The sequence below is a fragment of the Sphaerodactylus townsendi genome, linkage group LG02 (genome assembly GCF_021028975.2).
Source record: "Sphaerodactylus townsendi isolate TG3544 linkage group LG02, MPM_Stown_v2.3, whole genome shotgun sequence".
NCBI lineage: Eukaryota > Metazoa > Chordata > Lepidosauria > Squamata > Sphaerodactylidae > Sphaerodactylus > Sphaerodactylus townsendi.
The window spans coordinates 21,191,734-21,214,128 of NC_059426.1; the positions used below are offsets into that span (position 1 = coordinate 21,191,734).

Consider the following 22,395-nt stretch of genomic DNA (forward strand, 5'->3'; position numbering starts at 1 on the left):
TTTCTTAAAGATTGGTGTGACATTGGCCATCTTCCAGTCTTCAGGGATGGAGCCTGATTTCAGGGATAAGTTGCATATTAAAGTGAGAAGATCAGCAATTTCATGCTTGAGCTCTTTAAGAACTCTTGGGTGAATGCAATCTGGGCCAGGGGATTTGGTAACATTTAGTTTATCAATGGCTGCCAGAACTTCTTCCTTGTCTACCACTATCTTCGCTAGTTCCTCGGATTCGCCTCCTAAGAAGCTTGGTTCAGGTGCAGGAATGTTCCTCACCTCCTCTTGGGTGAAGACAGATGCAAAAAAATTCATTCAGCTTCTCTGCAATCTCCCTGCCATCTTTTAGCACACCCTTTGTTCCTTTGTCATCTAACGGGCCTACCGCTTCCCTTGCTGGCTTCCTGCTTTTGATGTACTTGAAGAACTGTTTGTTGCTGGTCTTGATGTTCGCAGCCATGCGTTCCTCATAATTCTTTTTAGCCTCCCTTACAGCTAACTTGCTTCTCTTTTGCCACCATTTGTGTTCCCTCTTATATTCTTCATTAGCCAAACTGGACTTCCATTTTCTAAAAGACATTTTCTTTTTTCTGATAATTTCCTCAACCTCTCTTGTTAACCATGGTGGCTTTCTTTTGGACTGGGTGCTGCCTTTTCTAACCTGTGGAACACATTCCAGCTGAGCTTTTATTACTGTGTCTTTAAATAACCTCCAAGCATCCTGGACAGTTTTGACTCTCTTGATTTTCCCTTTCAGCTTCCTGTGCACTATCCCCCTCATCTTTGAGAAATTTCCCTTTCTGAAGGCGAATGTAACTACATTAGTAGTTGCCACTTGTTCGCATGCAGAGATACTGAATCTGACAGCATTGTGGTCGCTGTTCCCTATCGGCTCAACAACACTGACTTCCTGCACCAGGTCCTGGGTCCCACATAGAATTAGATCTAGGATCACCTCTCCCCTGGTTGGTTCCACAACCATCTGCTCTAAGCCACAGTCATTTAGCATATCCAGGAATGCTCTCTCCTTACTATGACCTGAACATGCATTTTTCCAGTTTATATGGGGATAGTTAAAATCACCCATTACCACTACATTTTTGTTTTTGTTGGCCTCTCTAATTTCTTTTTCCATCTCAGAATCCTCTTGTGCACTTTGGTCAGGGGGACGATAATATATTCCTAATATTAAACTGTCCTTCACACCTGGTATTGATATCCACAGTGATTCTGTAGGGTAACCAGCTCCCCTTGCATTGTCTATTTTATGTGATACTATGCTCTCTTTGATGTAAAGGGCAACTCCACCCCCAATGCGCCCTGTCCTATCCTTCCTATAGAGCAGGGGTCCCCCAGTTCTACGTCCGCTGGGCCAAATCAGGCCTCGAAGACATTTATCCGGTTCACTGGGCAGAAGCCGGATCTCCCCTTCTCTATCTCTTTCCCCAGCTTTACAAACAGCATTGCTGGCACTGGCCACTCATTCCAAGCTGCTGGAGGGGACCGTACTCAATGCAGCAGGAGAGAAAGGCGCAGAGCTGTTTCTCCTTCCTCTCTTCTGTCGCCCGGGACGCTGACAGCAGGTTTAAACCTGAGGTCGTGGGTGCCAAACTCCAGGCGCCCCTGGAGCTTGGGCACCCCACCCCCCAGGTTTACAAACAGCCTGCTGCAATGCACTCGCTGTTCATTCCAAGCGGCCGGAGGGGACCATACCAATGTGGCAAAGGGGGGAGAGAGAAAGGCGGCGGAACTTCAGGGCCGGATTGGAAGGGGACCGCGGGGGTGGGGGGCTCGGCCAGGGGTGGGTCGAGGGCGGATGGATGTCGCCCCCCCCCCGCGGGTGGCACTTGGTCCGGCCCCCGGCTGGGCACAGGCCATGTGTGAACTGGCCCCCTGTTTAAAAAGTTTGGGGACCCCTGCTATAGAGCCTGTAGCCTGGTATAACAGCATCCCACTGGTTCTCCTCATTCCACCATGTCTTTGTAATGCCCACTATATCAAAGTCCTCCTTCAAAACTCTGTACTCTAGCTCCCCCATTTTAGGTCGAATGCTTCTACTATTAGGATAGAGACAACTGTATACCCTGTCTCTGTCCTTAACCTGGGATTTATGTGCTTTACCCTCAAGTCTTTTGTAGACACTATCCCTTGTCACATGCACATTGCTATGTTCCTCGCTTGTATGTGGTTGATTTAGAAAAACCTCCCTCTCTGTCTGTATCCACATAGATACTGTATTCTGAACCAAAGTCACCTCAGCTCCTGTCGGCTTTCCCACAGGGATCAGTTTAAAAGCTGTTCTGCCACCTTTAATGTTGAGAGCCAGCAGCCTGGTTCCTCTTTGGTTAAGATGAAGCCCGTCCCGCTGGTCCACGGCTACCTTGTCCCAAAAGGTTCCCCAGTTCCTGACAAATCTGAAACCCTCTGCCTTACACCACCTTCTCATCCACGCATTGAGACCCTGTATCTCCGCTTGCCTAGCTCGCCCTGAGCGTGGAACGGGTAGCATTTCTGAGAATGCCACCTTGGAGGTCCTGGACTTCAACCTGTTTCCTAGCAGCCTAAATTTAGCTTCCAGAACCTCCCGGCTACATTTCCCAATGTCGTTGGTGCCAATGTGGGACCACAACTGCTGACTCCACCCTCCCAGCACTGTCTAAAAGCCTATCTAGACGAAGCGCTGACATCCACAACCTTTCGCACCAGGCAGGCAAGTCACCATGCGGTCATCATGCCTCTCACAAACCCAACTCTCTACATTTCTAATGATTGAATCACCCACTACAAGGAGCCCCCCACCTCCCCGAGGGGTATCCTCAGTGCGAGAGGATAGCTGATCACCAGTTAAGGAAGGGATCCCATCTAAAGGAGCATCTTCCCCCACCTCAGACTGGCACCCTCCATCCCCAAGGCCTTCATTCTCCATGACATCTGAAGAGGTGTCACCTTGGGAGTGGGACCCGGCTGTTAGGTCCCTGAAAGCCTCGTCTGTCACCCTCTCTGCCTCTTTCAGCTTCTCCAGGTCTGCCACCTTGGCTTCAAGAGAACGCACACGTTCCTTGAGTGCCAGGAGCTCATTGCAGCGAGGGCACACCCATGACTTCTGTCCTAGTGGCAGATAGTCATACATGTGACACTCAGTGCAAAACACTGGAAAGCCCCCATCCCCCTGCTGGCTTTCTGCCTTCATATCTGATTTGTTTAGATATTTAAATATTAAGCTTTTAGTCACTGCCCCCCTGGAGCTATCTGTACGTACTATCTGTCAAATATGTCCTTATTAATTTAAAAAACAAAAAATTAAATTAAAATTGGTTCCAGAGACTGAACTAAAGCCCCACCTCTCAGGACAAAAGCCCCACCTCTCAGGACAAAGAGGAACAAGAGATGAACTCTGTTAACCCCTGTTAAGCCCCACCTTCCAGATTCAGCAGCCTTACAAGGAGAAAAAGAGATAACCCATGTTAAAATACACTGTTTTAAAAGCTGTGGCTTTGAGAAAAGCCCTCCAAAATGAACACCAGCAGGTCACTCTGCTCTTCCTGGCCAAGTCTCTTCTGCTGCTACTCCTCTCTGCTGGTTCCAGAGACTGAACTAAAGACATCTCCTGGTCCCACCTAGAGGTTGGCAACCTTAGGCCTGGAAGCAACCACTGAGTGATTTGATGCTTTCTGACTCGCATGACTCAACTAGGCCTGGTTGTTTGCTACTGTTCAATGGAAGCCACTCTATGAAGGTCAGTGGGGTGTAGCAATTAGAACTTAAGAGTAGGGTCTGGAAGGCCTAGTTTTGAATCCCCATCTGGGCCAAAGTCTTCCTAGGTAGAGGAATCATGGGAGGGATGATGACAGAGAGGTAGATAAATATATGTTGACTACAGGATGGGAAGGTGAGAAAGAAGCAGGAAAAGGGGCGAGGCTATGGGGAATTGCAGGAAAGGGAAAGAGTAAATAATGGGGGAGGGGGAAATGTGATGCCTTTTGGAAGTCGTTGCAAGTTCTTGATTGCGTATATATAATTATGATCATGTATTTCTGGAAAAACAGCATTCCTGAATCCAGTTTTTCCCCCCAGTTCTCAGGATTTCTGGAGAAACATATCATGTCCAGCCTTCCAGATCTTAGACCTCTTCTGCACATGCAGAATAATGCACTTTCAATCCACTTAGCAGCTGATTTTACTGTGCAGAACAGCAAAATCCACTTGCAAACAATTGGGAAAGTGGATTGAAAGTGCATTATTCTGCATGTGCGGAAGGGGCTATAGTCTGACTCTCTAACCACTACACCATGCTCAATCTTGCAAACAAAACTGGTGTTCATCACATCACTACTGGGAGATGGAGTGGGGGAATAAGAACTTGCTAGTTGCAAACGGCGGTTGTAGGGAGGCTGGTGTTGATATGATGACGAATTTAAACAAAAATTCTATGCTAGAATCCAATTTTTACCATAGAGTTTGCCTGTATACCAGAGCATCCCTACCTGCTGACATCATTTCCTAAAGTGATATCATCACATCAAAACCATTTGCAGCCTGTATGTTTCCTGCTGAATTGAGCCTGGGGGAGAGGCCTCAGAGGGCCTTGGAGTGGGGAATCGGCCACCCTGGTGGAAGAATAACAACTCTCATTCATCATGCACTGGACAGGATTGCAATCCCTTAGAACAGGGGTCTGTTTATGTTGTGTAACAGCTTGATTATTGATGTATATGTCAGTGATCTTTGGTTGGAAATAAATTTATTTGGGGGGGGGGAAAGAACAGGGGTCTGCAACCTGCAGTTCTCCAGATGTTCATGAACCACAATTCCCATCAGCCACTGTCAGCATGGCCAATTGGCCATGCTGGTAGGGGCTGATGGGAATTGTAGTTCATGAACATCTGGAGAACCGCAGGTTGCAGACCCCTGCCTTAGAAGAAGTGTCCTGTTCATTTATACCCTACTTTTCTCCCCAATGGCCATCCAAAGCAACTCAGACCATTCTCCCCTTAACCTTACAACAGCCCTGTTAAGTAGGTTAGGCTGAAAGTAAGTGACTGGCTCCCAGCAGAGTCTTGCGTCTCCAAGATACTAGCCCAACACTCCATACCACACTGCCTTCTTCTTTTTTCCAAAGTTCCTCAGCAAACTCAAACTAAACTTTCAAGTTTGACCGAGACTTCATATAGAAAACTGCGCCAGCAAACACTGTGCAAAACCAAAGACCCTAGAGATGCTGTCGGCGTTAACAGGCATCTAAATGAGAAATCAACTCTTGGGGTAACAAGTGGCAGAAAGGGACATTTTGGGGTCTGTTTCATGAATGGTTCAAATGGTTTCCAAGATGTTGATCTCCAGTGCATTAAAGGCTGAGCATTTATCAGACCAGCTGATAATGGATGAGCTCAAAGCATCTCTCTCTGAATCCCAGGCTGCCAGATACTTGTTCACTGTTGGTTTTATCTCTTTCAACACCTTGGTAATTTCAAATCCCCCAAAGGAAAAAAAAGCTGATATAAAACAGAGTCCCTTTCTTAGGTAATCTACCTGGAAGGTCAACTAGAAGTCAGGATTACTGCTTTTATAAAAAGCAAGCAAAAAAAACCCTTAACAAAAGATAGTTTCAGAAGTTGCTTGGAAATACTTTTGGGGAGATTCAGATAATGCCCTATATTCTGGTTTTATTCCATCTGTGTTCACCAGGTATATGCCAATAATAGGCAAAATTTAATGTAGATCAAGGGCCAGACCCTGAGACTGGGGTGGGGAGAAGGTAAGGAGAAGGTGGTGTAGGTTGGGGCCATGGCGCGGGCTAAGAAGGGAGCTCATATTCTGTGCAATTCTTCATATGCTGTGCAATTTTGCTAACTGAAACTGCCCCTTTCTCCAGAAGGGGGGGAGCTATTAATCTTTGGGGGGTGGGCGGGGGGAGACACCAGCAAAAAGATTCCAGAGTACAGCGATTTTGACACAATCCAAGCTGGTAGCTATGATTTATATGTTAGCATTTCTGTTCTGTTCCCCAGGTGCCTTGCACTTGGCCAGAACAGAATGTAAGACCCACAGACAAATAATCAACAGTTCAACAAAGATTTAATAGTATTGAAAGTTAGGGCTCTGACTCCTCCCATTAAGTCTAATTAAATAAAGAATACTTGTGATGCTGGAAATGATTGGAGATTATCTGAAGAGCTTGCAGGTTCCTTAACTGCTTCTAAGGAAGTCTGTTCTGCTTGCTTCTTCTTCTGAGTTCTCCCATTGTCCTTTAACTGGACTCTGTTGTTCCTGAAATCCTACTGAAACTTACTAACTCAAATACCATGGGTCTTTAACATCTAATACACCTGAGATATTGCTGTCTCCAGCCTTCCCCAGACACCTGACACTAAAACAGACTGCAAAACAGGAACTGCTAACCAATAAGAATGCTATAGTGCTTTTGTCTTTAGAGGGCTTCTTAAAGGGACAGGATCTAACTAAGGTTCCCTCCCACAGAATACTGTACATAAAGCGACTAAACCCATTCTAACGGTACAACTGAGACTTAAATAAGGAAAATAGTGAGGGTGTCTCTAGGGGCATGACAATTTCTATGCCACTTTTATCTCCTAAGGAGCTTACCATTTTAAAAAGTCAACCAAAGAAAGAAAACACAACATATCCTGGGCTTATTATGGTCTGCCATGTTGCCCAATGCAGGTCACAGGTTGTGAGCTGCATGTTTAAAATGCTGGAAAAACCTGATACTGCCTGGTTTGGCGCTAAATATATAGTTGCTTTTCCATCACTTCCAAGGCAAAGGTTAAGGTAATGGCACATATTCAACAGTGCAGTTCCAAACACTTACAGACCCCCATTTTGCCCCCTATGTTGTTCTAGGTCTATAAACCATAGGAATAAAATGGGAGGGGGGGGGAGTTGCATAGTGACTAGACGGTTGAATGATCACCAGGGAAACCTCAGTTCAAATTCACACTTGCCACTGTGGGTCACAGGATGATAGACCACACTCTCTTAGCTAGAATAATTTTCACAGCATTCTTGAGAGGATAATATCTGTACTGATTTAACTCCTTGGAAAATGAATGAATGAATGAATGAATGAATGAATGAATGAATGAATGAATGAATGAATGAATGAATGAATGAGAGAGAGAGAGAGAAGTGGGCTTCTAACAAGTTTTCTATCTACATAACAAGAATTGTCTAACAAGTTTTCTATCTACATAACAGAACATTCCCAGGTCCACTGTGTCATCCCTTGCATCACCTTCCACTACAGCTGGATTTCACACGATATTTGCAAACTGCTGGAGAACAAAAATACACTTGTCAATTGCAGGTATGTAGCTGTGAAGATCCACATCGTTAGCGACTAAGAGGATCACTGGAAGTTCTTCTCCATGTGACTGCTTTTGCTGAAATCAGGAATACAGTTGCCACAGAGATAGCTTTCTCTGTGAGGTTGCCCCGATTATGGACCACCATTTTGGAAGAAGTCCACCTGTTGTCTTCCTCATGATCTTCTTGGCACCAAGAGAAGATGGTTCTATCCCCACTTTTTGCTGTTAAACAGGTATATCACCTGTTCATCCCTGAACTTCCTGATGACCTTGGGAAGAATGGGAAGAGGTGAGAAGGTGTATACTAGTTCTCTGGGCCGTTTGGTGGTGAGAGCATTGATTCCCTTTACTCAGACATGACAGTATCAGGAAACCAATCTCAGTGCTTCGTGGTTGTCTGCAGATGTGAAAAGATCCATAACTGGGCTTCCCCCAAAGCGTTCAACTATCCATGTGAATACTTGTTTGTTGAGCGACCCCTCCACCTCCTGAATGGTACTCTGGCTGAACCAATCTTCTTTGATGTTGGTCACTCCCTTTACATTATCTGTTTTGATGGATAGGTGAGACTGTGACTAGGTGAGAATCAACATCACCTCCTTGTGAAGGCTGGATGACCTGAAGCCCCCTTGATTGTTGATGTGGGCCTTTGCAGCTACATTGTCCATCTGGATCAACATGTGAGAGTGGCATAACTGATGGTCGAGATGGATTAATGCTAATCGAATGGCCCACAGCTCCATAGCTGTGTCTTCAACAGAAACCATTTCCTTTGTACTGAAACTCCCTCCTGAATCGCACCCGAGCCCAACAGGCTGGAATCCATGAAGATCTAGAATCAGGTAAAAATGGCCATGGTGAAGATTTGATGGATTGGTCCACCTAAGTAGGCTGGACTGAAGTTTTGGGGAAATGGTTGTCCTTCTGCGTGATCTGGAACTGAAGAGGACGCAGTTGCTGTTGGAGGGGATACGAATGCATCCTTCCCCACCGCAGTGATTCGATATCAAGACCAGTAACCCCATCAACGCCGACAGTGAGAGGTGCCATCCATGTCTGCACACTTTCCCTGATCTTCATGGCCTTCTTCTCTGGTAGCAAGTATTTGTTCAGAGTGGTATTTATGAGAACTTCCAGATGTTCTAGGCACTGAGTTGGGACTAAGGAGCTCTTGGCTCTGTTGACCATGAATTCAAAGTTCTGAGGACACTCGATGTAGCACTGAGTGTCCTGTCTTGATTTGGTTTGAGAGTTCACAGCCATCAGTGCATTACAAGCCCTCCTTGCACTGGTTTGGTAACATATCAACGTCTTCACAGTAGGAAATGCCTTTTTTTAGCACTTAATCTAAAAAAAGATTGCCTGTCCCTTTGAAGATCATTCACTTTGATACATATCTCAGTAGCCCTCTTGACAGATATTTGCTGCTAAGCAGGGTCAGCCCTGATCAGTATTTGAATAGAAGAGCATCAAGGAATACTGGGGTCACTATGCAAAGGAAGGCAAGGGCAAACTATTCATCTCTTGACTTCAAAAAACTTCTAGGTCTCCAGAAGTCGGCTGCAACTTGTGTTTACACACAAAGAGATCTATGTAAACTGCTTTGAATGTATCTTTCGTATTTCTCTGCAATAGTTCTCAAGATGCTGGAGTTTTTACATATTTTTTGCAAAGCAGCAAACCCAAAATAGATCCTAGATCTTTGTCACGTGGGGTGGCTGACTGCTGGCACACAGCATGAACTAGGGTGTGGATTGTTGTTTTTCTTTTGGGTCAGGATTTCTTTGTGACACCAGAGTTATGCATAGTTGTTGAGATCTGCTAGGATAATGTAAGTCAACCAGGGTTTGGCAGCGCTTTCAAAGTCTCCTTTAACCATTACGGAAATTTGTTTCAGGGCTGGTATTTATTCAACATAAATGTTTTAAGATGATTTTGTGTAGAAGGTCTTCAGTTGTGAAAAAAGATCCTTCCAAGAAAATCCATTTTTACATATTTACATCTGTGTATGCTTTAGGTTTAAAGACAAGAGCAACAGAATTACTGATCTAGTGTCTCCAAAAGTTTTGAAATTTCACGCGTGCCAACAAATTTACATAGGCTTCCTAGGAGTATATCCAAATGACAGCTGTCTGTTTCTACACATTTCAGCCCACTTAACTGCTAAGCTCCTAAAGTAAGTATAAGAACATAAGAACAAGCCAGCTGGATCAGACCAGAGTCCATCTAGTCCAGCACTCTGCTACTCGCAGTGGCCCACCAGATGCCTTTGGGAGCTCACATGCAGGAGGTGAAAGCAATGGCCTTCTGCGGCTGTTGCTCCTGAGCACCTCATCTGTTAAGGCATTTGGAATCTCAGCTCAAGGAGGATCAAGATTGATCAACTTCTCCTTCATAAATCTGTCCAAGCCCTTTTTAAAGCTATCCAGGTTAGTGGCCATCACCACCTCCTGTGGCAGCATATTGCAAACACCAAATGTTTCCTTTTATTACTGTATACACTTGCGTATAAGCCGAGTTTTTCAGCCCTGTTTTAAGGCTGAAAAATGCCCCCTCGGCTTATACACGAGTCCTGCTTACCAGCCGGCTCTTCAGGCCTCTGCCCAGGCTGGGGGCCCGTGGCCGGAACGACCTCCCTGTGGCTGCAGCAGCCGCTTGTTGCTCCCTCCACCTCCCGGACGGGTTTCAGGAAGCCCAGGCAGCCGGAGGTGGAGGGAGCTCCTTATTTGGGCAATGACATCAGGGGGAGTCACTGCGCAAATAAGGAGCTCCCTCCACCTCCCGGCAGGCTGGCCTTCCTCAAATCCAGTCCGGAGGTGGAGGGAGCTCCTGGAGGGAGCTCCTTATTTGGGCAATGACATCAGAGGGAATCACTGCCCAAATAAGGAGCTCCCTCTGCCTCCCGGCTTCCCACCTTCGGCTTATACCGGAGTCAATACATGTCCCCAGGTTTTGCTAGTAAAATTAGGTGCCTCGGGTTATACCCGAGTAGGCTTATACACAAGTTTATATGGTAGACCTTATTCTTCCCCCCAGCATTTTCAATGTATGCCCCCTGGTTTTAGTATTGTGAGAAAGAGAGAAAAATTTTTCTCTGTCCACATTTTCTACCCCATGCATAATTTTATAGACTTCAATCATATCCCCCCTCAGATGTCTCCTCTCCAAACTAAAGAGTCCTAAACGCTGCAGTCTCTCTTCATAAGGAAGGTGCTCCAATCCCTCAATCATCCTCGTTGCCCTTCTCTGCACTTTTTCTATCTTTTCAATATTCTTTTTGAGATGTGGCAACCAGAACTGAACACAGTATTTCAAGTGTGGTTGCACCACTGCTTTATATAAGGGCATGACAATCTTTGCAGTTTTATTCTCAATTCCTTTCCTAATTATCCCCAGCATAGAGTTTGCCTTTTTCACAGCTGCCATGCACTGAGTTGACATTCCCATGGAACTATCAACTAAGACGCCCAAATCCCTTTCCTGGTCTGTGACTGATAGCATTTACCCCTTTAGCGTGTGTGTGAAGTTTGGATTTTTTGCCCCTATGTGCATCACTTTGCATTTTGCTACATTGAACTGCATTTGCCATTTCTGAGCCCACTCACCTAATTTATCAAGGTCCGCTTGGAGCTCTTCGCAACCCTTTGCGGTTCTCACCACCCTCCATAATTTGGTATCATCCGCGAACTTGGCCATGCATGGTTACAGATAAGTTTGACATAGTGGAAGGGTTGAGATATGATGGGATTTTTAGTCCTCCCAAAAGCCCACAGTGCTATACATGGTTGTCCCATTTTATCCTCGCAACAACTTTACAAGATAGAATAGAGAGAGTGACTGTCTTCAAAACAAAACAGTGCTGTGGGGATGAGTCAGAAAACTGGCAAATGCAAACAAAAAACTCTCTAAGAAGACAAAACAGTTTTAATGCAAGCAAAAAAACCAGATAAGTGTTCGGTGGCCTTCAACGCACAGTGTTTCCCCCTGTTTGCCCAAGTAGAAGACCTACACGGGAGGAAGAACAGACAGGGGAGCCAAATCCCTTCCCCTCAAGGCAAAGACTTTAGTGGGAGTGACAGGACTGGGGTTGGTTGGCTGGTCACAAAACACTGGAGCACATGTGCCTTTTCCAAAGAGCACTAACCTGTGATTTCTGGTTTTGCCTCTCCCATAAGCTTGTACTCCAAACTCTTCTCTTCTTGGAGAACCACTTTAGATTTTTCACTAGCAGATTTGCTGGGAAATGCTTCCTTATCACAGCAATTCAGATGGCAGCGATGCAGCTCTTGGGATTCCAGAGACACTTTCTCTGCCTCCTCATCTTTATCTTTCATATCTTTGCTGTAGTGATGCTGTTTAGATTTGCTTCTTTTCCTTTTGCTGTTCTGCAGGGGACAAAATTTCCAAGGACAGAGGAGGCATTAAGTACTGGTCATCCTATAACATGAATAACAAGTTTTACAAATGTAAAGCCACAGGATAAATTATATTCTATGTAGTAACACATCTTAACTGTGATGCACTATATTATGAGCCCATCTTCCAGAGGGAAGAGAATAAAATACAATCAGCTCGGAATATCAGGTATTTAACTGGGAAAAAATTGGCATTTTTAAAAAGAAAAGAAACTGTATTTTGGCAGTTATGCTGTTCTGAACTGTAAACAAAATGGTCCCTTATATGAGAAGAGCATGTAGGTACTAAAAGCACACACAAAAAGAAAGCTTACAGACAACACATTTCAAACGGAGGGAAATCCTACTCCTGAGAGCCGACAGTGGATTTTCAGATGCAACTGAAGGTTTTAGGAACGTGTGTTTCCTTTGATGTATTTAAGTATCTCTTTGCTTGAAGTGGGAATATTTGCCTGTACTCTTTCAAAGTACTTTTGAGAACATACAATCAATTTGCATAGCAACTGAATCGTGGACTCTATACATATTCAATTGGATGCTACATTCAGCTGTGTTTAATTTTGCTCTGCTGAACACACACCACTTGGCACAATCAGGACCATTTGTAGGGCAGTAATTTGGTGTTTTCCGTACTGGAAAACCACAAATTACACTGGTGCTAATTGCTTATCAATTCTCCATATTTCTTCCTTCTGTTTCAGTGAAGTTATTTTTTTGAAGCAAGAAATGTATCAGATCAGATCATGCCCTTTTCATTTCCGGTAAGCTCAAGAAGGGAAACCCAATTTCCACAGAGACTTCCCTCGCCCAACAGTCCCCCACTTTGACCCAAATATTCCTGGGGATCTAGAAGAAGAAGAAGAAGAAGAAGAAGAAGAGGAAGAGGAGGAAGAGGAGGAAGAGGAGGAGGAGGAGGAGGAGGAGGAGGAAGAGGAGGAAGAGGAGGAAGAGGAGGAAGAGGAGGAAGAGGAGGAAGGAGAAGGAGAAGGAGAAGAAGAGGAGGAGGAGGAGGAGTAGAAGAAGAGTAGAAGAAGAAGAGGAGGAGGAGGAGGAGTTTGGATTTATATCCCCCCTTTCTCTCCTGTAGGAGACTCAAAGGGGCTGACAATCTCCTTGCCCTTCCCCCCCTACCAACCCACAGGCAACAATTTTAGAGGGGAAAGAAGACTGCAACACAAGATGTTGCACATAGGATCCAACACTATACTCTTTTTGAATAACAAAATTATTTTTGTGTAATAATCAGGAATAAATATGTACCAAATTCCCATTCTACAAATTCAGTATTCAAAGTTGAGACACTTCTTAGAATCTGTTGCCTATTTATGCTCTGTATCAGAAGCACCTCCAGCCAATATGAAAACCCTACTGGGTATCCTGGGACAGATTTTCCGGGCTGCGTGGCCTTGGTCTGGTAGATCTTGTTCCTAACGTTTCGCCTGCATCTGTGGCTGGCATCTTCAGAGATGTATCATAGAGGGAAGTCTGTTACAAGCTGTGATCTCCTTAAGGATAGCATTTCTGGAGAGACCATCATATCTTGGGCCAGAGCAAAGTTGTAATTCCAGCAGATCTGGCATAGGGAGTTTTGTTTCTAGGTATATAGAGTTGCCCGATTATAGAAAGTTGAACATAAGGCATGTTCACATGTAGTACAATAGGAAGATGATTACTATCTTAAAAGGGTAACACTCCTATGAAGTTGGCCAATGAGCTGAGCTAACTGCCTCTGTACACTGTATATTCTGTTCATTAACCTTGTCTTTCTGTCTGTCTCTTTGTGTCACAGATCCTAAAATTGTGGAGGTCATATTCCTCTAACCACGTGATAAAACCCTAAACCAGCATCTCCTAAGAAAAAGAGGCAGGAAGTGGTCTCCTCTATCTTAGATATTTAATCTTGTGCCAACTTTGGAAATGAGCCCATTCACCAAAACACATATCCAGCATATATCTATATGACCACATGCAACAACAATCAAATTAAACAACTAACACACCTGGCATGGAAGCTTGCAGAAGAACAAAAGGACTGTCCCACTGAATTGGACCAAAAAGTTCATTGAGCCCAGCTTCCTGTTTCCTACAGAAAGCTAGCCGGATACCTCTGGGAAGTCCACGCCTCTCCCCACTCTTTGTCACCTGCATCAGAGAGTCACTTTCTCCAGATATTTTCAGAGGGTAGCCATGTTGGTTTGCAGTAGAACTGTTAAATGTGAGTCCAGTAGCACCTTACAGAGCAACAAGTTTTGGGGATACAAACCTTTGAGAGTCAAAGCTCCTTTTCTCAGATACCCCCAAAATCTTGTTGGTCTCTAAGGTGCTACAGGACTCACATCTAACTGTTCCTCTGGATATGGCGATTCATTCAGTTATCATGGCTGATCACTGCTGGTAGATCCATCCACTGTGAATGTATCTTCTTCATTTAAAGGGCCGTATAACTAGTGGTCTTTGTCATGCATTATAGAAGTGAGTTCCATCAGTTAATTATACTTTGTGTGAAGAAATCTTTCCTTTGGTTATTCAAGGGTTAGCTGCCAGTGGAAAAACTTGCATATATTAATACTGCTTGCAGCAGGGGTCTCCAAATGAAAAGGCGCCTATTTGTTTCAAAGCCTCTCGAAGGCGCGCTCGGAACAAACTATGGAAAATAGGCAGAAAAAACTGGCATCCAAGCTGACATTGTGCTTTAGCAAGCTACACTGATAAGATAGTTTTAATAGCTTAACTCACCCTTACCTTCTTTTTCCCGGACATATTCCATTCTTTCAGAACTTGAAGCGCACTGCCTGGAATAGAGAAAGATAAAAACACCTCAGCAAGTGCTCATACATGATAAACGGCAGCACTGGCTATAAAATAATCTTCTTCCTTCCAGCTTGGAGACCTTTTCTTGACTGCATTAATGGTTGCTTTGGCAAGTGTGTTCCAGTGGTTCAGGGGGAAAACTTGATTTTCTCTTTAATTTGTTGCTTTGGTAATTAGTGAGTTTTAATTCTCACTCTGTACTGGTATCCTGGTCATATCAACCTACATCTACCATAACAGACAGCAGGAAAGATAGAAAATCATGATTTAGGATTCCATGTGTCTTTGGCAATTAATTTCCTATGGCTGCTCTGTCTTTAAATTATCACTGTTTGCTACCTGCACAGCCATTTGCAGCTGACTTTGGACAACAGCAGTTTAGGAGCTTAATTAATTACAGAGCATAAACACATGCATGGATTTACACAGCAAAATGGAGTGGATGCCACTGATTTTTCTCTGGGTAGCCTTCTGAGGTTAGAATGACAATCCCAAAGAACAAAGGTTTTTCCATGATAGGGGCTTTTCTATGGGATTTTTTGGGGAGGGTGGGGTGGAGAATGCCTGTCAAATAGGGCCTGTGGGTTTTTCAGAAGATTTATAAAAAATAAAACACTTGTTCATCCACAGACACTGAAGACTTAAGTTGGGCATTTGTTAAACTTCCTTTTAGGATGCATCTCTAGAGTTGGCTATTATATAGCCATAAGAGTTAGGGTGGATTTTAATATTTTAAATATATTTATTTATTATGTTAATATTGTAAACTGGTCTAAGCCCACAAGGTGAAAGGCTGCATATAATACTAACTAACTAACTAACTAACTAACTAACTAACTAACTAAATAAATAAATAAATAAATAAATAAATAAATAAATAAATAAATAAATAAATAAATATGAAAGTGATTTATATGTAACATTGTAGTAGAAGGCAACTACAGGATCAACACAATTTATGTCAAAGAGATAAAGGTTCTTGAATAGCAGTAAGAGTGACCGACATTCAATTAACCCTCAGCAGGCAGTGCTTCATTAGCATGTGTTAGGCGATGAAACACTTGAGTAATGACTAACAGATACAGAACCAGATGATGAAAACTTACAAGCTACAAAGGGGCTGAGCAAGTTTTCCTTGACCTAAGGAAGGAGAAACAGAGTCCTCTTTAAAACCAAGCATACCCTACAGCGTATTGACTGCATACTGATAGTTGTAAACATAACATTTTATGGTCTTCACTCTTTCCAAACTTGGGCTAGCAGATGACACCTTAGCCAGGAAGAGGAGGAAGGCAGAACTATGACCTCACTGGTGTAAAGGGAAGCCCCACGAGCAACAGACCAAGAGAGTCAGGACAGGTGCCCCATAGTGAGAGGCAAATCAAGAATCACAGCCATGGAGGAATCCTCTTCATTGATGAGTGACCTTGTCAAATTCTTCGTATCTCACTGTATTTGGACAATTTTGGACAATCTGAAAACCCAGCATAATACCCTAACCAATGAAGTTTGGATGTAAGACTATTTAACCAATGAGTCAACAGCTTAGCTGGAGAGTGACTGTGCCCTGAAAAGATGTAATAAGGTCAATACACAAGTATTTACTGTGATAGCATAGAAGTAACCCAGGATTAGAGCATATACATATTCCCACATGTTAATCAGAAACAAGACTGGTTTGAAGATGGTTAGCAAGCTTTGGCTAAGAGGCAATCTGGTTAGCATTAACTCTGGATAATTACAGTGTGCTAAACCACAATTGGTATGTGTGGGGAATTCATTCCCAAGGGTTAGAGAGGACATGAAGAAGGGAATATGTAATTGATTCTGTGGTCTGCTGACAATTTCACCATGTCCGCTTCAGTTCTTAATTTATCTATGCAACACATTTGTAGGGAAAGGTATTGCCACTCCTACCCCCCTCTGAGGCTTCAAATTAAGAACAACTCTATGTTTAGCATGTTGGGGGCAAAGGGCAGACAACTGGGGGAGGCAATGGCAACCCCCACTCCTTGAACACAGTCTGCTTAGTAAATGTTGTGATGTGACATAACTCCATGGGACAGTAATGACCTGGTGCTTGCACAAGGGGCTACCTTTATCAAAAGGTAATGTATGGACAACATGCATGTGTATACACACACACACATATACACACATCTGTAGGAAACCTGGCTGGGAAACACCAGTATGAATATGTAACATTTGGATCTCCCCTGACAGAAGAAAAGATACAACAAACAGAAGAAACAAGCAGGAGAAGAGGAGAGATGATCAGTCAAAACGCCAATGTTGTAACTCATCTCTACAACACAGACTCCTGCAGCTGCCTACAGAGGGTCAGATCCAGCACAAAATTTCCACTGGCACAAGAGGAAATACAAGAAAAAAATATGTGGCAGCCACTTGGCAAAGTCAAACTTACTGTATCTCATTTGTGCTTCTGCTTGCGCAAGATGTTATAGTCTGGTACAAAGTTCTGAACACTATGATATGGAGTCAGAAAAGCAGTAGGTGCTGCACAAGATTTGAACAAGTAGAAAGTGCGCCAAGTTTATTTATGTTATTGCTCGGGTACAACAGGATCCAATCCAGTTTATATAGGGCTTGTTGTATTTCACAGCAGGAATCAACTGGCTGTTGTGGGTTTTCTGGGCTATGTGACCGTGGTCTGCTAGTTTGGGCTCCTAATGTTTTGCCTGCATCTATGACCAGCACCTTCAGAGACATGTCATGGCAAGATGTGTTGAGAGAAACACATCTCACCTGACATGCCTCTGATGATGCCAGTAATAGATGCAGGTGAAATGTTAGAGATGAAACTACCAGACTGCAATCGTATAGCCTAGAAAACCCACAACAGCCAGTATGTGGAATCTGTGGGTGCTGGCATATGTTGGGCAATACCGGCTCTTAAGAATGATGAAACTTCTCAAGTCCCAGTATGGAAATGAGCATTATAAGCTAACATTATATCCTCGGAAAATGTGGGATATTCACCACTTTAGCTTGATATATTGATAATCTTCAATTCACATATACCAGTGGTCCTCAAACTTAGGGATGCTCCTGGATGCCTCCTTATTGATGGAGGTCCAGATAGCACATACTGCTCAAGTGACGCTTTTTCATCTACGCCAAGTGAAGCAGTTGGCACTCGATCTCTCTTGGACCAATCTAGCCATTGTGATCAATGCCACAGTCACCTCTAGGATGGACTATTGCAATTTGCTCTGTGCAGGGCTATCCTTGGATCTGCTCTGGAAGCTCCAACTTGTCCAGAATGCGGCAGTGAGGGTCCTGATGATCAGTCTTGGTGGACACACATACTTGGTCAGTTGCACTGGCTTTATGTGAAGCACCAATTTAGATACAAGATTCTTGTACTAATCTACAAAGCTCTAAACAGTCAGGGACCACTATACATATGGGACCATTCTCCTGGTACATCCATCTAAGAATGCTCCAAACAGCGAATTCCAATTTTCTAGTTATCTTTCCATGGGCCAGCAGTTTCCCTTGTACATAGCCCCTGTCCTCCAGAAATAATCTGACCCTAAAAGTCCTCAACCCTAAAAGTATCTGATTGGCCTCAGCCAGGGCTAAGGCCTTTTTGGTGTTGGCCCCAGCCTGGTGGAACACTCTGACAAAATGAGGGCCCTTCGGAACATAATGCAGTTTTGCAGAGCCTGTAAGACAGAGCTGTTATGCCAGGCACATGGTTGAGGAAGCTACATTTAGGCCTCCCCTACCAACATCACCAGAATCAATCAAGCCCCCCTCAGGATGGTGGGTTCTGTTGTTGAAACTGGATCTGGAATGTAAACACCATCTTGGCAAGAGGAGTGGCATATTAAATTTAATAAATAAACAAACTGTGGATTAGAACTCAGAAGCACCTCACTGGTTCTCAGAACCCAAAAGCAGGTTGCGATTTTCTGTCTCATAGGTCACTAAGCCAGGAGGGAGGATGTGGAACTTGGCGAACTGGGACAGAAGGTTCCGAGAGGCTAGATGACAAGTTTGGGTTGGCCTTTGTGCATGACATGCATCATGGCCATGAAATGCCAGATCGTTACAATACGGGGGGGGGGGGGGCTAAATCATAAACTTTTTCAGTCAGTGTTAACTGGAGTCACTTTTTTTACTTTTCATGTTGGGGAAAGGCAAAGCAGTGCAGAATCCCTTCACAAATGATTCCTAGAAAGTAGAATAAGTCCAGAGTGGGTCCCACTCCATAAAGTTTGAGAAATACAGCTTCACACAGACAATAAGCCATCTGGGGCTTATGTTACTTTCTCTTTGCAAAGGGTACATACCATCCATAAAAGCTTGCACAGCTTTGTCTACATTGTAATCAAACTGCTGTAGCACAAGGACAATTTCATTGTTGCTTTTGTTCGGAACAATGGACCGCACTGCATTGATCTGTAAAGAAGAGAGAGATTGGCACAGGCGAATTAAAACACAGAAAATGCTACTATATACCAGGTACTGTATACAAATGGCTACCAAGTTTGCACAGAGTAACCAGATCATTTTAACTATGCCATCTGCAGAAGCTGTTTCTGAAGACAAACATATTCTGTGCAAACATATTCTGCTTCCATTTGCAATTGCAAAGTCCTGAGTCAAATGGACAGAGAATCTGGCACTAGACTGTCCCTGGCTCAATAAACTACAAGCAAATCTTGCAGCTTCCTTATCTCGTTTACACATTTGTATACAACCTCTATTGCTCCCCATAGTATTATGCTGAAGCTGAATTTACAAACATTCTCCTTTTACCTTAATCTTATTTCCTTTAAAGGTACATGGTGCTTTACCCCTTTATTGTGGACACATAGACTGAGGGATTCTGTAAGGATTCAATTCACTAGAAATATATTAGGGAAATGAATTCTGAAAACAAGGTTACATCTCAGATAAACCTTGATTTGGAAGGATGGAGAACTCAAACTACGCCTATGTCAATTATTGGTCATAATTCATTAAGCTTTTCACTGGACCGGTGTTTTGAGGTCTTTGCCAATTTACTTTTTTAAGCCAATGAAGATTCACAGTTTCAATTCATTCCTCCTTTCTCCTTCTATTCCCTATAAAAAGCATGGAACTGTGCTTATTTTTTTAACTGAACAGAGGCTGACTGGATTGTGCAATAAGGTGCCAAGTATGCTGTTCTTAAATTAGATTTCCCTGAATTTTACTTCTACAATATTATGCACAATAATTGCAGGATAGAAGCACTGCAGAAAGGCTGTCTGACACATTAATTTACTACCATATTAAAACAGGCAAATAATAAATGAAAATTAGCTGCATCCCTTTTGCGAATGATTCATTCATGTTAATCTTAGCTGCAGTATGCTCTCTCTTGGCAATAATTAACTTCCCCACTTTCCAGACAAAATTGATGCTGGCATTTCCATTTGTTTATGTCCTGTACACTGCTTGTTAAGCCATAACTGGTTTCAGACAATTCTATGCAAGCGCAGCTGTGAATATCTATACATTGTACCAGCCTAGAGATGCTTCTGACATTTCAAGTTTGATGGAGCTGTAATTTCATGTTGTACATTCCAACAAAATTAGGTGCTTTGTAGCTCCCATTTCCCTGCTTCTTTTCAGCTGTCCAACTGTGCTGGCTACAATTATGCTTCTTCTAATCTAGAATGCTACATAGATGCACAGGGACAGATTTCATCTGGAAGACCTCTCCTGACCAGCATAGGAAACCTCAGGATATGCTCCTCCATCCCAACAGCTTAGAAATCCTTGGAAGCTTTTTTCCCAGAAAAGACAGAGCAAAGAATGGAGGAATGACTGAAGTGGAGTAAAGGACCAAAAGCAGGCACATGAATAAGGGACAAAACGATTACTCCGGTCAGTCCTCAGACTACATGGTCACATGATGTGTTATACGAGCCTATGACCGTAATAATTAATTTACAATCAACAACCACAAAAAGAGATATACATCAATACCACAGTACCACTGGCATGAACGGAATACATGAAATAGAAAACACTAAAATAGGATACACTAAAATTTAGGGTACACTAAAATAGAATTCAAGGTAACCATAGTCTGTGCTTCAATTAGCTGGCCATGTCCTTCGCATGGAGAATGGCCGTATCCCAAAGCTGGCAATGAGGTGATGCCGAATGACAATTAGGATGCCCCTGAAACACCTGGAGGAGAACATTTGAGCAAGACCTGAAGGCACTGAACACAACATGGGAAGAGGCTGAAATACCCGCCCAAGACCGGAACTGCTGGAGAGCACTTGTTGCCCGATATGTTACTTAGCATGGGAGGATTTAAGTCCCAATAGTCTATGCTGTATATACACTGGGGGTAATTGTATTTAGTATCATGAATTTAAAAGTCCAATTTTTCCCTTGATGATTATGTTAAAATATTAATTCAATTACATTTTTAAAGTTGATTTTTTTCCTAATAATAAAACTCTGCCTAGTTTTTCTGAGTCTACAAACTGGATACAAAATTGAACTATGCACATCATTGGGTGATTCTTGGGAGAAGATACTCTGGTCAGAGATTGTGATTCTGATTCATGTTACGTGGTCTTCTTTCTAAGCGTTCTATGACTGTCAGTAGAAATAAAAATAAAAAGGTTTACTGTCTGCCTTCATTACTAGTATTTTTCATAAGTTGTTTATTCTATAATTGCTCATCACAGCTGTCAATAGGACTGTGGATTTACATTGACAAGGGTTTGGCCTAATCTTTCTAGAAATCTAGAGTTCAAGTCTTTCTGGGGTTTTAAATACATTTTGTGCTGGAAAGCCATGCCAGTAAACCATAAATCATGTCCTTGTTTCTTGCTCATTTACAGTAACATTGAACAAAATCTGTAGCAATTAGATTGAAAATTCAAAAGGGTTCAAAGTGATTACTTGAAATGGAATTCAGTAACAATTTCACTGTCTATTCTTATTTATTTTATATTATTAACTCTGACACCCCGCCCCACCCCAGCACAAGGCCAGGCTCAGGGCAGCTAACAATAAAATAATACAAACATCACCACAATAAAATCATTCCAGACAAATAACTAACAGATGTTATAAATCTATTTAAACAATTAAAATGTTTGTTGAGATTTATATTTTGTGCCTAATAAAGGTTTACTGTTCTGTACTGTACAATTAAAACTAACTCACCAAGATGGACTAAGCAATTCACAGTTCCTAATACATGATCGATTTCGAATACCTTTAATAGCATATAAATAGTTTAAGATTAACTTAGCAAGATAATAACAGCCTTTACAACTTCTGACGAGTTAAAATAACACCATTTAAAAATTTAGCCACCGCTTCCAACAGCTCGTAGTTGTGGCTGTTTAAAAGATATATAACCTTCTGTTTATCTGTAATGCCTTCACTTCCATGCAGGAAGGGGATTATGTGCTTCTTCCTATCTATCTCATAAAAAGGACAATTCAACAGCATATGAGATACTGTTTCCACAGAACCCATGCCAAAAGGGGATTTCCTTTCTTTATGTGGAATTCCAAGGTGGCGTCCAAGGCTAAAGGAAGAAGGCAGGGCAGTTCCTAATACCTCCTTCCCAATCTAGATTTATCTTATTAAAATAGAAGGAGAAACAGTAAAAAGAATAGAGCCGGGGGTGGGGGGAAGGGTTTGGGAGAGGGGGACAGCAATGTTTGAGTTTAGCTGCAGCTGCCTCAACCAACGGCTTGGTGGCACATCTCCACAGAACTGAACAAGTTTCCATAGGGCCCTGCTGTACTCAGAGAGGGAGTTCCACCGGGCCGGGACCAAGGCTGAAAAAGCCCTGGCACTGGTTGAGTCCAGCCAGA

At 43.1% G+C, this 22,395-nt stretch overlaps 1 protein-coding gene across 2 annotated transcripts in view; it reads right to left on the bottom strand.

The window, feature by feature from the left end:
• The window catches only part of SPATS2L (spermatogenesis associated serine rich 2 like), a 99,332-nt gene that overhangs the window by 36,899 nt on the left and 40,038 nt on the right, over window positions 1–22,395 (bottom strand). Inside the window, exons 3-5 of one of the 2 annotated variants that reach the window (XM_048484209.1) lie at window positions 18,865–18,973; window positions 14,477–14,526; window positions 11,464–11,704 (exon numbers count right to left, since the gene is read on the bottom strand). In XM_048484209.1, the coding sequence (XP_048340166.1) occupies window positions 11,464–11,704; window positions 14,477–14,526; window positions 18,865–18,973 (400 nt within the window). Of the gene's footprint in view, window positions 1–11,463; window positions 11,705–14,470; window positions 14,527–18,864; window positions 18,974–22,395 lie in introns of both variants that reach the window. The other variant, XM_048484208.1, reaches the window with a different exon arrangement.